This window comes from Phycodurus eques, chromosome 9 (assembly GCF_024500275.1).
Source record: "Phycodurus eques isolate BA_2022a chromosome 9, UOR_Pequ_1.1, whole genome shotgun sequence".
Taxonomy (NCBI): Eukaryota; Metazoa; Chordata; class Actinopteri; order Syngnathiformes; family Syngnathidae; genus Phycodurus; species Phycodurus eques.
In genome coordinates this window covers 19,866,150-19,882,647 of record NC_084533.1, presented here as the reverse complement: position 1 = coordinate 19,882,647, position 16,498 = coordinate 19,866,150, and the positions used below count along the sequence as shown (strand labels likewise).

At 44.3% G+C, this 16,498-nt stretch overlaps 2 protein-coding genes across 3 annotated transcripts; both read right to left on the bottom strand.

Moving 5' to 3' along the window:
- Positions 1 to 7,246: 7,246 nt before the first annotated feature.
- Positions 7,247 to 10,021, bottom strand: LOC133407658 (CXXC-type zinc finger protein 5-like). Of its 2 annotated transcripts, none has more exons than XM_061685757.1 (2): positions 9,672 to 10,021; positions 7,247 to 8,848 (listed from the first exon to the last, which is right to left on the bottom strand). In XM_061685757.1, the coding sequence occupies exon 2, from the start codon at positions 8,665 to 8,667 to the stop codon at positions 7,774 to 7,776; it is 894 nt and encodes a 297-aa protein (XP_061541741.1). In that variant the 5' UTR covers positions 8,668 to 8,848; positions 9,672 to 10,021; the 3' UTR covers positions 7,247 to 7,773. The 2 variants fall into 2 exon arrangements, with proteins under 2 accessions (XP_061541741.1, XP_061541742.1); XM_061685758.1 differs by lacking the exon at positions 9,672 to 10,021 and adding an exon at positions 9,538 to 9,636.
- A 1,382-nt stretch (positions 10,022 to 11,403) lies between these two features.
- Positions 11,404 to 15,208, bottom strand: zgc:110843 (uncharacterized protein LOC541492 homolog). Its single transcript, XM_061685723.1, has 3 exons — positions 15,047 to 15,208; positions 12,998 to 13,200; positions 11,404 to 12,074 (listed from the first exon to the last, which is right to left on the bottom strand). Exons 1-3 carry the CDS (start codon positions 15,099 to 15,101, stop codon positions 11,985 to 11,987), a joined length of 348 nt encoding a protein of 115 aa, XP_061541707.1. The 5' UTR covers positions 15,102 to 15,208; the 3' UTR covers positions 11,404 to 11,984.
- Between the last annotated feature and the right edge of the window lie 1,290 nt (positions 15,209 to 16,498).

The following is a 16,498-nucleotide window of genomic DNA, read 5'->3' as shown; positions in this document are numbered from 1 at the left end:
AAAAAGAAATTGGGGGGAAACCACATTTTATTTTAGCGGGGCTAAGACAAAACACATACGAACAAATATGTATATATTTTTTTTAGGGGAGCTTGAGAAGTTTTTAGGGGGGCTTCATGTCCCAGAAGGGTAAAAACAGTCAAACACACAAATACAGAATGAGTACACCCCCAAGGAGCAACAATAGGTCAAAGCTCATGTCCAGATGCTTACACAAAGACAAACAGGTCACGTTGCTGATGTCACTCACTAGGCCATACCCCTTAAAGGTACAAATACAACATTACAGTTGTTGTTGGCACTCGGTTTGTCCCAACGTACAGTAATTACACTTAATAAAAAACAGTCTATTTCTTTCCGTACATTTTTTGTAAGTCAAGGTACCACTCTAATTGCGTTACAAATAGCTGGAAGTGTGAAATTGAACAAACTCAACTCAATTTTATTTATATAGCACTTTAGGAATGAAGTTCTTGTGCGGCGGGAGTGAGGGAGAATTAACTTTTCATGTGTCAGCTTCATGCGCCACCTTCACGGATCTGCACACTAATTGATTAATATAATGCAGCAGCTTGGTGATGAAGTGATGATCATGTTCGTAGTCAGCCTTCTACTTGGGATTGATAGGCTTCTGTCTATTTGTCTAACAAAAGCCCTTTAGGTGATACTTAAGGTTGCGTGGTTCAACGTTCAGGTCACCACATGTTTTTTTTTTGTCAGCACTCTGCAACTTTGTATTGGTTTTCTCCTTGTTGAGTGATTGTCTCACGGGCACTTGGTATTCAATATCGTATGTGGCATCTCCGAAATGTATTCAAGATCACCACAGTACTTGTACTTGTATTCTAGTTATTTTGTTTTATTTCATATTAATAACCGGGGGGGAAACAATTAATTGCATTTTTCTGTACAATTTTTTTCACCGCAGATGCTATGGAACTTTTATCAGTGCACTAATTCCTAGCACACCGATAACACTGATACGTGACAGGATGAATTGAGTGATGTCAATGCACCTAGAACGGTAGGCTAATGACATTATGGAGAAAACGAAACCGCTTTGCATGGCACGCTGGATGTAAAGTTTGGTTAAACAAAAACTTGATGGTAACATGGAGAAGAGCATGAGAAAATAGCTTCACCTGAGCAGTTCTGCCTAAACTTAATGTAAATGTTGCAGCGAGAAACGACACTAGAACTAATGTTACCATCAACAGTTAAGCAGGGCTAGTTTGTCTGGCCTAATGCAGAGAAGAAATTGACTTAGACGTATTGTAGGGCCAATGTTGTCGTTATAGCGCACATTTATGGAATACATTGCAATCATGATTTTTGCTCAGAAGTCAAATGGATTTATGTTTTTATGAGTGCTTAAGTTTACAAAAGTTATCTAAAAACTGGAATATAGCCAATTTGAATTTAGATGGAAAGCCCTATGAATATTGTTGTAAATAGGAGCTTTATGGAAAATTGCCATTTTTGTCTAAGGTATGTATACCGGTATGTCAATTTGTCAACCAAAATCTATTCTCAATTGGGGGTGAAATGGCCTAACAGAATTAGGGCAAGAGGCGGCGGGGTACGCCCTGGACCGGTTGCATTTTATTTATTTTTTTCAATCGAGTCCCACCACAAAATAAAATTAAATTTAAAAAATAAATACAAAATAAACTTTCTGGTCAAACAAAACAATACAAAGCAAAAGCACCTACCAGTACACATCCACTCATGTCTCCCATTTCCTTGTCCTCAGTTTAAAAAACATTTCTGTTGAAACTATTAATATTTGTTCAAACAACAGCTCAAGATAGATGCTGACTCTCACACGACTGAAAACTCATGACAAGTCCCCTGGTTTGGCGTGGGTGTTATAGTAGCAGCGTTGCCCTTTCTTTTCCAGAAATTAAACCAAAGAAACGCTTTTGGGGACTCACACAGTGTAGATGAAACTCACGCAATTTTGAAACAAAGTCTGTTTTGGACATGTCTGTAGATCACTTTTCTCCCCACATAGCGAGTACATAAAAATCATTCAAAGTTTGATTTGAAAAGCTTTTGAAATATAATAATAACAACTATTCTAAGAACAGTGGATTTCAGCTCATTTACATTCCCTCAACGCACTGCTGAAAGAAATAATAATAATGTAATATTCATTAACTGATCATTTTGGGAGCTCTTGTTTTCATTTTGTTAATGATAAAGTAAGCATGTTTAATTTGTGTTTTCCCTAAATTACAAAGATAATCACATACTACATACATCTACAATGAGAGTGGTAATTTATCCCCCATTAGTCGTGTATATTTATTTAAAAAATCAAGCAAAATTTCAGCACTGTTCTTGATTTATCACTCTGTTAAAAAGCAAATGCTCTAGAGAGTGATGCAAATGGAGGAGCTAAGGCCGCTCCGAGCTGAATCCTCGGTGGTAACAATCGATTCCGCATCATGAGATGGCGTGACAAGAGGCCGTGATGAACTATCCCTGCAGGCAGGCAGACTTTATCAGCGTGCTTTGCTTAACTTCCTGGAGCCACGGTGGCTCCCCCCCCCCCCCCACCCCCAACCAGCAGCAGGCTAAAGATTAACAGAATTTTGTACACACATTACCTCGGCGAGAGAACGCCATCTGACCTTGCCTAAAATGGCAGACAAACGTGTAAAATGGTTTTGAATGCTTAAAAGAGACATGTTGTGCATTTTCCCCACTATTTAAAACAGTCTTAATAACACATCTGTGACATGCTTTTATCAAAATACCACAAGGGTCAAGAGTTATGGTACACTTTACATCCCCTATATCTTGTCTTACCGAAATTGACCGTTCGATAGGGACGACCTGTCTCGTGCAATTGAGCAACTTGAAAAAACACTCCATATATTGCGGGGCCAATGGCAGGTATGGATTTTGTTGCCATGACGACTGGGGCGGAGCTAGGGGATTGAACCGAACCGGCAAGCAAGCGTCTTCTATTTGCAGAATTGAGCCCGGAGTGTGTGTGGGGGGGGGGGGGGGAGCAAGCGACCCTAAAGACAGTAAAATAAATTTCACCTGACGAGGCAGCACTTCATGCACAACACTGTGTGTATGTGGCACAAGAATTACTCAACTCACAAAAATAGATCTATATTGCCCACTGTGTGGACAACTTCACAGCGCAATCAATTATGTGCCGCTTATCAGAAGCTGGCACTGTTAAAGACCCTGTTAAGTGAATTCCGACACTTTTTTCTAAATAATTATATATGTTTGAAAATAAATGCTGAAAACATGTAAATATTGGGAACTATGTAGCACATGTGCACTCGCGCAAACATGCATGCACTCATTTATTTTATTGCTGCCAAAAAACATGTTGTTAGCTTGTGCTTTACTAGCTGTTGATGATTGCTGACTGAGTCATGATGACGAGCTTAGCTAAATTAAAAAAACATGTGTAATCAATGTGTGCACTTAAATTTGTTTTGGACTTATCTGGTATTGACAGGAGCTTCATTTTGGGGCTAACTGGAACGTGCATGTTTTTTATGAGGACATTGTCTTTCCCACTCTGCTGCATTTTTCAACACCGTCTAGGGCGGGCATCAGCAGGAGGATACGTATTGACGTCAAACAGAAGAGATGCATTTCAGGTTAAAAACTGCCTGAGGAAATGAAGCTTCCGTGGACGCTACCACACTACGTGATCACCAAAAGAGCTGAACGATTCAAAAGCTATTTGATGTTGAAAACAGCAACACTCCGACCACGCTACTGAGAAATGTAGTTAAACTAGTAATGCTGTTACTTGTAATACCACTACGCCCAACACTGATGGTAACTTTCAGACTGGGCAGTCCAGTGGCCGGGAAAGTGGCATTTGGATCTGTCATGGGGCTGGATAAATTCATTGTGGTGGGAGTTATTTTTTAGATTATGCCCACTGTTATGGAACAGAGAGGCGCAAGTACAGAATATTTTGTTCACAGACATTTTTTAGAAAGAGGCAGATAACATTAGCCATACTTTTTTGTTTCATTTCACACTTGGTGGGTGGGCAGGTGTGCCAGATAACCATCCATCCATTTTCGATACCGCTTTTTCTCATTAGGGTAATGGGTAAGCTGGAGCCGATCCCAGCTGACTTTGGGCAAGAGGTTGCGTACACCCTGGACTGGTTGCCAGCCAATCGCAGCACACATATCAACCATTCAGACTCACATTCACACCTAAGGAAGGTTTAGGGTGTTCAATGAACATAACATACATGTTTTTGGAATGTAGCGAAAGCTGGAGTACCCAGAAGAAGAAAAAAACAAGCACAAGGAGAACATGCAAACTGTGCACAAGAAGGCCGGATTCGAACCCCCAACCTCAGAACCGTGTATTGGTATGCTGCATAAGCAATTAGAAAGTTAGTTTTACATGATATGTTAGTACAGTATATGCACCCTTATGTACACAATCTGGAAAAATCTATCAAAACCGCCTTTTACAAGGACAGTTCTGTTCTCATAGAGAGGTACTCGCGAAACAAAATATTTAGCATTATGATTGTTTTTGGCTGTCACGTATTTTTCTTAGCTTGTTAATTTCCCCTCACACGGAGAATAAAGTATATCGTTTTTAGATTTATTGTGTTCAGACAAATGTTTTTAGGTAAAGCTCTGATGAGGGCTGAAGTTTCAGTCAAAACTGTCCGCCAGTAAGAGAACTTCTCTTTTGCCCCCAAAATGTAAATGTAATGTAAATAATCGCACTACTATCATATCATAATATGGACATTCTCCCAAATGTGAATATCTGTATGTTCTGTTTGTTGATAATTGTGTGCTTTTATTTTTTACCTCAACGCTGCAAATTGAGATGCTTAACTGATTTTTATTGTTCCTGTGAGAGTGACAAGGTTCTATTCAATTCTAGTCTACTCTAGTTCTCCACCACTACAAACTGCAATTACAAAATGAAAATTACAAAATGAAATGAATAGCTCTGACAGTGACAATCCAAGCTAGCATTATTATTCGCATTGTGATCAGTGGGACCAGCATAAATTAGCTAGACTCATCGGGTATTATGGTTAAAGAGCAACAGTGACACTGAGCATTTTATTTTTGTAAAAGTACTTTTTGGGATGCAGCACTTGTATTGTAGCTTAATATAGCTGTGCCTAATATTGCGGCTGCCAAGTGTATGAGACTGTTGATCCAGTATAACCGTTTATGATTTTTTTGTTGTGAGTGAAGCTGTTTATACATGTTGGCCTCCTCAAGATCCATCTTTAATAGCTTAAAAGGCCAAAGGTCAAGACTTCCCTTTGACCCCAATGTCACCAAAATACAACCAGAGGGCAGTGAACTTTTTAAGGAACGAGAGACATTTGTGTTTGGAGGGGAGATGCGTACCACAGTGGTCTGGCTCCATGAGAGGCCGAGTGGTCAGGCCTCACAGTTCTGAGGTTCCGAGTCCGAATCCCGGCTCAGGCCTTCCTGTGTGAGTTTGCATAATCTATCTGTGCTCGCATGGATTTTCTTCCTCCCACGTTCCAAAAACACGCATGTTATGGTAACTGAAGAAAAACTAAAACCGTCCATATGTGAATGTGAGTGTTGCAGTTGAAAAAGATGTTGTGTCGATGCTTTTAGACCTTTTCGAATGCAATGAGACGCAGTGTCTCCAAGCAGTGGCCAGGATTGGAAAGGTCCGGTGTCCGCCCTGCCTCCGAGGGCAGGTTGCGACGAGCAGGCTGGCAGAGTGTTCCACTGCAGTGCGAGAGAAGTTGCTGCCAACATATGTAGGCGCCACGGGGGTTGCTTGATTGCACGCACCGACCGGCACCAACCAACGCGACCGTCATTCATTCCACTCCGCACGCACTCTCGCACCTCAGTGTCCCAATGCATTTCTGTCACCTTCATCGCTCGACTCACTGGAACTCACACTCATCTCTTTTCTTTCTTTGTTTAGCCCACGTTATCTCCATCCCCTGCTGTCCATCTCCCAGTCCTCCTCCCCGCGTGTCACTCTTTCTCTTTTTCCCCTCCTGTGGCCTGCTTTTCATCCCTCCCTGTTTCACCCTCTCCCGTACACCCCGCACCTCCTCCCTCTCTGCCCTTCACCAAGTCCCTTTCAAGCCCCCCTACGCACCCTCGTTCACCCTCCACCTTCTCTCCCTCTCCCTGGATCCGCTTTCGACCCCCACCTCTCCTCTTCCTCCTCCTGCACCCCCTCCCTGTCCCCTGTTCAATCCCCATTCCTCCCCCTTTCTTTCCTGCCATCTTGCAGGCCAGTGGAGCCAGACTGCAGGCGTTCAGGGAGTCACTGGACCTGCTGGGCAGCGGGTGACACAGATTTCCGGCATGTGTGTGTGTGTGTGCATGTGCGCATGTGTGCGTGCGTGACGAAATAAGGGAGGGGGGATTAGGCTCCGAATCACTAGAAAGGCACGGACAAGGGGGAAGAGAAAGAAAAGCTGTAGATCCAAGAATGTTGTTCTTGTGCGAGAGCCGAAGAAAGATGAGTGTGAGGACTTCAGTGGAAGATTGTGTGTTTGTCATTCAGAGCGAGTATTGTAATTGCATGATGTTGGAGCTCGCTGCTGTTCTCCATGAGTTGGCAGTGTCCTGCGTTGGTTGGCGTGCTGCGCCTCTCTCGCTCTCTCTCTCTCTCTCTCTCGCCTGCCTGACAAATACACAACCCCCCACCCCCACAGATGCACGCACACACACACACACACACACACAGTCGCTCTCCGATCCCCCCTGACTGAAGGCGCACAGGAAGTGCAGCCGTGGCCCAATTATAGCGTGACACCTCAGGCCGACCGTTGCCATGGTTACGTCTTCCCTGAGGTCCCCTGGAGTGTGGCGCTGAGGAAGAAGGTCTTATCACATCAGCCATCGTTACGGCAACAAGCGAAAAACCCACTCGGCCCAGCTTGCTCTGAGATCGCTTTCTTATGTGGACTTGTGAATAAAAAAAAAAAAAGACATTGCATCACAGTGTGCGTGTATGTGAATGGAGATTGTTTGTGATGTGTGTCAGCTTAGGTGTGCTTGCCAAGCAGCGTGTAGGTGTGCTTGTGTGCGTGTGTGTGTGTGTCTGTGGGGTGGTGATAAGGCTCTCAGCCACGCCATTAGGTGACTCATAATCCACACACACATATACACACACACACACACACAAGTACACATGCGTGCACATGTCTCAGCGGAAGCACAGTGGCCAACAAACACATATTCCCAATTAAATATGAGTACAAGCGTGTGGACAAGCGCGCATGGCCAATTTCTTTTATTTCAAAAAGGGAAAACAGATCTATACAGTACAAGTTGCACATGAAATAATTTAGACGACTCGCTCACTGATGATGTGGTGACAACAGAATTGAGAGTCCCCAGTAGAAACAAAACATTTGGCTCTTTTTTTTCTCCTTAATTTCTTTTAAACGGCTGCAACAATACATCCAAACTGGAAAGGGATGTAAAAAAGGCATAATTTCCCCCCCGCTCCCTGATATTTACAGTCTATTTACATCTTTTTTTTTTTCGATACAGTGACACATTGGTCTCCTTCTCGCTCTCTCCTCTCCAATTCACTGATTGTCAAAAGAAAGGATGGGAATGAGTGAGAACATTCTTGAACAGAGGTGCAGCTCTGCACTAAACATCATGTCCACGTCTTTGAACCAACATGGTGTCCAGTGTGTGTGTATACGCATGTGTGTGTTTTACACTTCAGCTCCTCAACAATCATCCGAGCAGGATTCTGTGACAAATGCAGCAAACATTACTATCCATCCAATGTGCCGCTGTTTCTCTCCTGCCCCAGACCCAAAGAAAAGTCGGAGCCTCTGAGGTCAAACGCGGACACTCTGCCCTCAAACCCGGGACCTCCCGGCTTCCTCTTCAGCTCCTCGCACTTCCTGTATTTACAGATCTGGTGTCCCCTCTTACGATTGCGGCAGCTGCTACACTGTTCGCAGTTTGTCTGACGCCGACATGGAACGCACTCTCCGCACCGCTTCCTCTTCCTCCTCCCTCCGCTTCCTCCGCCCAGAGAACCGGGAGAGTGCCCCTCGGCCACCAGGCCCTCTATACCCTCGGCCCCCAACGCTGTGCTCCTCCAGTGGCCTCCTCCCATCTGGAACCCGGTGAGAGGCAAGAGAGTGGGGCTGAAGGGGAACCAGGCACCCAAGTAGGGCTGGATGTCTGTCCTGCATCCAGGCGAGTTCTCTTCCTCCTCCTCAGGCCCGGATCCTTCTCCCTCGCCGTCTCCCTTGCCTCCCTTCACCTCCACGGCCTCCCTTTTAGTCGGCTGGCTGCTCTGCGCACCCGAGCTGGCCTGCTCCGTGGCGGTAGGGGTCAGCGCCAGCAGCCCGGCGCGCATCAGCAGCTCTGCGGCGTGGGCCAGGTGGAGCCCGCTGGGCGACTCCCACATGTCGGGCCAGGAGGGGGCCCGGCGAGGTTTGGTGGGGCCGGGCGGGGCCGCCTGCTGCTGGGCCGGGGAGGGTTGGATCAGGCCTTTGACGTCCATGCCTTGGGAAGGGCTGGCGATGTAATGGGACAGGCCGTAGGGGTGGCTGGAGCGCTTAAGGTTGGGTCTCAGTGGCTCGTTGGGGATTTTAGCGCTGCTGTTGGCTTGGTCTGGCGAGGAAGGGCCAGCAATGTCTACTGCTGTGGACATAGCCGTGAATGTGGGCGGCGGTTTGTGTCCTTGTGTGTACGCCGGAGGGGGGGGGGAGAGGTGAGGCGGAGAGAGGGATTGACGCCGGCGTGCGGGGTTGACAACTGTCCTGTTCCTTCAGCCAAAATGGCAAGCCTTGGCCTGTGTCCCTATTCCCATTCTCTGCAGCAGCCGTGGAGTCCTGGGGAGCAACACATGAACAGGGCGAAGGGAGGAGGGTTAAGAATAGAAACGTTGGGGGAGAAAAATGCAGAGTAAACACAGCAGGCTAGCATAGCTCAAGCCGTGCTTAGAATGTGACAAATGCATAACAACAACATCATCATCATCATAATGTCAACTGTTTGAAAATGAAGCTCCCTAAAGCTAACCGGCCCCTATGAGCACGAGTGCGTGTGTTGCTACCGATTTCCGCATACAGGAGGTTAGTATCCCTTTAAGAATTTCACGGTATATCAATGCAATCAATAACAGAGCGACAACAATATGCAAAGATATGCGCATATGCGCAGGTCAAATGTGGAGCGCGCTTTTCAAATACATTTTGACGACTGCTCTTATGTGTGTGCCAGCCATGCTTATGTGGCTTTCCGGGGCAACATTAACCACAGAAGCGTCCAAAAACAAGGCTGTCTTTTGTCTGCTACCGACGAGCAACGGCGAGGTGCGCAACGATGCGGTGGCAGCGGATAGAGAGGAAAAAAAAAAAAAAAAAAAACCAAGCAGGCTATATTCTGCGGACACGTTTATGGACAAATACGGCGCCAGCGAAGCGATGGACACATGTAGCGGTCACCCGAGAGCACGGTGGACTGTTTTAGGCGTAGAACGGCGAGGCTGCTCGGTTGTTTTCGGCCGAGTTGAGGTTACCTAAGACGACGACGCTCGGCCGACGCCACGGCGCGCTGACCACAGTCCGAGTGGTCGCTGCGACACGCGCGGAAGGCGACAGCACAAAGCAGCCCCAAGCCACCAGGAAGTGGCGTGGGAACGTCTCGTCTTACCTTCTAAAACGCCGCTGTCAAGAAAAAAGGCTTCGATGAAGTCATGAACTAATGGCGTTGGTGCTGCTTGGAGCGTACACAGACGGCCGAGCTGCCGATTCCTCCTCCACCTCTCCGTCCCGGAGGGTCTGCAAACACTCGGCACGGAATTTGGGGGCGTCGCTCAAAATGCGAAGTGGACTCGCGGTGGCCCGACACGGCCGTGGCGTGGTGGTCGTCGTGGTCACGAGTCACGACGGCCACCACGGAAACGCACAGAAACCTTTCGACGTGCAGACATCAGCATGTCAGGACACAGAGACATGGCAACGACAACAAAAAAAGCACTCATGAAACACTCCACTGGACCGCCTGCTGCCATCAAACTACTGTCACTACTACTTTATTGTGTGACAGCCAGCACAGTGGAACGTGTACTAGCAAGTTCGTCTCTTATTCAGTTTTTCAAATTGAATTAAAAATCTTAAAATCACATATTCACGGATGGATGTTATGTTATTTTCAGTCAGTTACCATTTACGCGCACAAATCCTACGAATGATCATACATCATCTTGCATGTAATTAAGTCTTATTATATGCTGTGACTCATACAAATTCATATATCTACAATTAATTCAGGCTTGAATGGTACTTATTGTGTATGAACAGAATCTATAGTTATTATTTACTTTTTCATTTGTCCCAGTACTGTAATGAGAAGCAGAACAGTTGAATGACAGAAGGTACAGTTCACTTAATTGTCATTTTTTTGCATGCTGGTGTGCCATGGGATTTTTCTGGAGTAAACTGTATGGTTGGGAAACACTGGAATAGATGACAAACATTTAAATTGATATCTACCTACGTATAAAACAGTAAGATGTGTTTGCAAAATGTCCGCATGTGGAGCTGTTTTAGAAATATAGTGACACAAATATAAATATGGTATTGTATGTATGGTATCAGATAATCATTTTAAAAGTTGGGATATTGGCTATGCGTAAACTCAAGTACTATAATGTATACCAAAGGGCTGATTGTAGTATTACCATCTTTAATATTATTACCATAACTATTCGAATAACTATAAATAGCAGCAGCACAGATGCTTTGGAGTGTTTAACGTTCTATTAAAATGAAAACTGACTAAAATTGCTTATTTTGATTAGACTCTCATTCCTGATTCGTGCTTTTCCTTGTGAAAGCTCAACCCACCACCATTGAAAACTAAATGTTAAAGAAACTTTATGCGCCCGGCCAGGCTGCCCTCTTATGAACACACAATAAACATGGCCACAGACTAGCGCCACTTTCGCAGGTGACTCCTCACATAAACGCGGAGTCCACTCCACTTCTTGCGAGAGTCCTGCTTGCATCTGGCACGCAGCCACATAAGCCTGTGCACGCGCCCGTGCGTGTGCGCGGGCGCGCGTGTCACTATAGCAGCAGGGGCCCCCACCAACACTCGTGAACACGCTCTGGACACGACTGCTCGTGTAAACACAGCGTCTTCTAGTGGTGACCGCACATACTGACGCGTCCTAAAATGGCCACTGGTGCTGGAGGTGGACACTGCAGAGCGCAGCCCCCCACCCTTTTTATCCGGCACGCACACAACTCTCCCACCAGGATGGCGTGGAACAGTGTTTGATGCAATGGTTTAACAAACACACCTTTGGTACTGTGGTAGCAAAAAAAAAAAAAACAAAAAAAACAAAAAAAAAAACAACAACAAAATGTACTCAACAGAGTTTCGCAAAAAAAAACCAAAATATTTTATTCACATGATAGAGAAGAACACACCCTGGAATCGGACACACAGGGCACAGTAGAAAAACTAAAGAAAAAGTAAAATCTGATAAGCAGAGTTTAGCTTTGGGGACATACTGTACAAGAGTTCCCACAGTGACTGATTATGGCTCATCAATACTTCTCAGGATGAGAGAGGATGATTTAAGACAAACATCTAGCTCTTAGCTTAGCACTTAGCACAAAAATAAAACATGCAACAATCGTCTTTGTAGTGTGTCTTGGAATGAACTGATTTTCAGGCTTTCAGTTCCCTTATATCAGGTCAAGTGTAACTTTTCACACAAACCATTCCAAAATGGGTCAAGCCTTTAACAATGCCACATATGACCATTCATTGTTGCAAATGTGTAATTTCATTTTACTCATACTCATAATACTTTCATATCAATTTGTGGGTTAGCAGATTCTACTGAGGCCTGTGTGAATTGTTGTGACAACATAATACCATAACTGTCCTTGCGACATCATAATGCCGCTCGGACAAACAGGGGAGGGGGTGCCAAAGTCAGGATTGGTTGGCTCAAACATCCCTCTTCTTGATGATGAGGGGACCCACATTGTCGCCGGTTTCCTCGTTATGTTTGCTGTGGGCGCCGTCGCAGTAAGGGAACTGCAGGTGGAGACGGAAAAACAGAGCTCATACTGTCACCTTCATATTGTTGTAGTCTGAATTGATGCGATTCATCTTTGGTTTGTAAATTAAGACTGACCTTGTTGTTTCTGTGTCACAATATTAACAGCGGTCAACTCACTTTAACACTTGTATGGCAGGGGGTCCTTGGTTTAAGACGGGTCCGACATACGACAATTCGAGGAAATAAACAGCACACGATGAACTATTTTGCTCAGCGGCGTATGAGTACGCCATCACGTGGAAGACGAGAGAATATATACTTGTGAGTATTGTTGTATGTTCTGTTTTTGTTACTACTCCATGCATATTAAAGTAGCAGTTGTTTGAAGGTTTATAACGCCTGTAACACATACGCTAATTTACGTGAACCTGGATGATGTTTTGCATAATGTCAGCATTAGGTTAGCAGTAGGGCTGTTGACGAATGGGTGGTGACTTGAATTGGAATTTGAATGGGGATGGAAAAGGAATCATCGTATCTGAATTATCGGAGTCGAATCAGAACAAATCTTAGAATACCATTCTACGTTATTTTGGCAAGAGCTGCAACTGCTGCCATGCCACATTTATAAGTGTGGCTGTTTCAGCATGGGATACATTTACCCATATAAAACCAAGGCATACACAATGAATGGGTTTGCCGACAGTTAGGTGCAATGATTTGAAAAGGCCTTAAGTTATTAATTTATTACGGTGCGTTCCCACTTACAAATCTGGGTTACAACACAATCGTAAGAAACAAACTCTGCTGTAAACTGAGGAACCCCTGTAATTAACTAGGAAACTTGTTTTGAAATCCAAACAATAGTGTTAACACTAGTAGAACATTGGCGCTCAACACAGAGTTGAAAGAGCCGTTACTCTTCAGCAATGACCAAAACAGCGACTTGCTAGCTGACCTTCTTCGACTTCCAGCAGCGGCAGTACACAGCCTTGGAGCCAATGTCCTCCATGTCAAAACTGTGCACCACTTTGGGACTATCTTTGCTGATGCACGTGTTCACCGGGCCCCTTTTGCAGCTCCGGCCGCTCAAGTAACGGCTGACGAGGAAGCCTCCTATGGCTGCGACAACCGCCACAGGCACTGCGACCAGGAAATGTTCTGCACAGAGACAAATGTAGTGCAGGGAATGCTAAATAGTGACACAATGGCTCAGGTGGCAATTCTGTTATCTGCCAATGCGAGTGCAGAGTAAACGTACAGATCGGACATACTGCGTCAATGTGAGCTTGACATCATCGAAATACACCGATTGGTGACTTGCAAGTTTTTCAAGATACTTTTGACTTGAGGGCAGAAATTTGAAATATGAGCAATGGATGTTGGCACTAAACTCAACTCACTACAACAAACAGCAATTTGTCAGATAGTGAACAATTCTTTAAAAAGAGCTGTTTAATGACACTCCTTGTTGATGTTTAATGCCAAACTAAAAATAAAACAAAGTGAATTACACGTTGCGTACTTAAAACAACCACAGAGATTTGTCTGAGGAACGTCTGTGAGGTTAATGTTAAACAATTCAAAACGCCATAGAAGGGCTAACCAATACCATCTATGTGGCGGTCTTAATGGTTCAAACGAGGGATAGTTGAACACAAATGGTGCCTTAACACATGTAGACCGACAATATAACAATACTCACGGGAATATATTCTTTATCCTCTATGAACAAAACTAATAAAACAGCATCTTACTGAGTCACTTACAGGAGTTATAAAATGCTTCCTCCTCTGTGTCTACATGATTTTATTACACTGCCCTCAAGTGGTCAAGTAACAAACACCCCAGACTGTTTAATTATTTACATTTGATTTATGTTACTATGTTTTTATGAAGTACAATATTTTAGAGTGGTATTTTTCTCATTAAAAAAACAAGTTACACAATTTGTGGGAGGGGATATTTGAAATTTCAGAAAACCTTATTTAGTGTAGAAAACATTAGGGCGCTATTTGTTTAAGTTTTCATTTAACTTCATAAGACAGGATTTTGCATGATTAAAAATGTTGATGCCAATACTTTCCCTTTTACAGCAACTGAATAGCACCTCCAAATATTGGTTATCGGCCTAGTTGACTTCTAATCGTATTGGCCGTGAAAGAAAAACATATCTGCAGTGATGAAGATTTTAAAAATCACAACTTCTAAAATGAGTTCATTGTATGGTTTTGCTTTCACGACTGACTGATTCTGTCCTGATGATCTCTGCAGATGTGAAGGCTGGTTTGGGACTGACAGGCACATTGTTATCCAGTGCGCTCTCCTCCATCACTAACCTCTGCATGAAAGATTGCATGGATGACAATGGGGGTAGGTGGATTCATTTTAGTTGTGAGATTCTACAAGCCTTATCTGGTGTAAATCCAGCCTAAAACAGCAGGGAGTATGACAGGTAGAAACATCTGTTATTAAACTTGATTCCATCATAACACAGTAAATACATCTTCAATGCATATATTGTGTTAGTAAACAGGATCACAATGGATCCTTCTTTCTCACAGAGGAATGCATTATTTTTGAGACAATTGTGTAAAGATTTCAAGATTAACAAACATGAGTGTTGCCATTGCCACAAATGTACTGTCATTTTAAGATGAAGGTGTAGAGGATTTTTTTTGGGGGGGTGAGCAGATGTCTGCACAGTAACAAGGCCTGAACTGTTATATGGCTCGTTGGTCGGTTAACTTAAGCTAGCTGGTGGCTCTTAGCCAGCAATAACAGCAGTTCGTGTCATTGCAGTGTTGTTGTATTTTACGAAGTAGTTGTCAAAGGGCTGCGTTTACTTCCGGTTGTGTTATGCAAACAAACAAACCACCAGTCATGAAAGCGGCCACAAAATGACCAAACGTCAGGTGGGCGAAATGTAGAGGGTTTTTTTTATTTCTTTTTAGTTCAAACGAAGCCGGTCGCCGCATGCTACGCGCTAGAGTCTTGAACACTTTACCTTTTGACAACCTCATTCCCGAGCTGGCTGATAAGTGTGGCATGGTGGTTACCATGTTTTCTCTGTCTGGACGCTGCGTTCTTTGGCGTCCGCAGCAAGGTCAAGAGCGGTTGCGTGCAAGTTGACGCCGACCTCTTCCTGCTAGCGTTGGTCTCGTCCTGCGTAGTGTGTACGTCATCCCATAACGTCACGACGTCACAGAGAGGCTGTGGCACAAGAGGTTTCAGTCACCCTTACTCACGCAACTTCTGGTTTCGTTTTGCTGCTATTTTGAACGTTCTAAAGGTCTCCAACTAAGACCTTTAATGTTCGTTTGGTGGATTAATTTACCTGTCGCTATCCTCTATCCATGTCTCGTTCGGTCCAGCTACTGTATTAAAATGGACATTGTTGCGTGTCTCTGTCACGATTCTTTACCAGTGGGGATGGTAACTCTCTTGATAACTAAGTTCTTTGGTCTCTTCCTAATGTATCAATGTTTGAGTAGTAAATTCTCCTTCATATGTCGTTGGGTAGACAGAGACCTTTAGGGGGTTAAAAAAACAAACAAACAAAAAACTATGCTTCAACTTGATGTCCATGTACTAGTCTAATTTTTGACAAGACAATTCAGCACACTAGTTAAAAGGCATATGCAGTTTTCAAACTGCTAGCAAGATTGAATGGAGCTCGACCTTCAATCCCCGCCCCCTTACGTCTCTGCCCAAAGAAACGCCCCCAGTTCACGAAACTTGGGGAGGGGAAACCCAGGAAGAGACCAGGTCGTGTTTACCTGGCTGCCTCAGGGGGGGGCCTCGACCACGCCAAGCATAAAATGTTACCGGATTGATGCTGTATTCTTTTGGAGTGTGAAATCAATGAATAATATAAGAGAGGTGCATTAATTTACCTGATGACCCGTTGAGAACGGTGATGTATGCAGTGGTTTTGCAAAAATTGTGTAGTAGTTGACGTCTGCATGCTACTATTACTACTAGTGAAGCACAAGATGTTAACTATCCATCTATTTTCAGAGCCACTTATGGGCGGAAGGTGGGGTACACCCTGAACGGGTCGCCAGCCAATCGCAGGGCACATATAAACAAACAAAACATTCACACCTACGGGTAATTTCAAGTCTTCAACCTACCACGCATGTTTTTGGGATGTGGGAGGAAACCGGAGTACCTGGAGAAAACCCACACAGGAGAACATGCAAACTCCACACAGGCAGGGCCGGGATTTGAACCCCAGTCCTCAGAACTGTGAAGCAGATGTGGTAACCAGTCACCCACTGTGCCACCCGTTAACTAGTAAAATGTAATGTCACTATAGTTGTGAGACACAGTTGTAAACTAGTGCACAGTCTTGTCTCATGTGTAACATGTAGTTAGTTGTCTTATAGTATACCAAAGTTGCCCTACTACTGAGTACAAAATGCATACTAGTCTAGACTATGCTGGGTATCAAGAA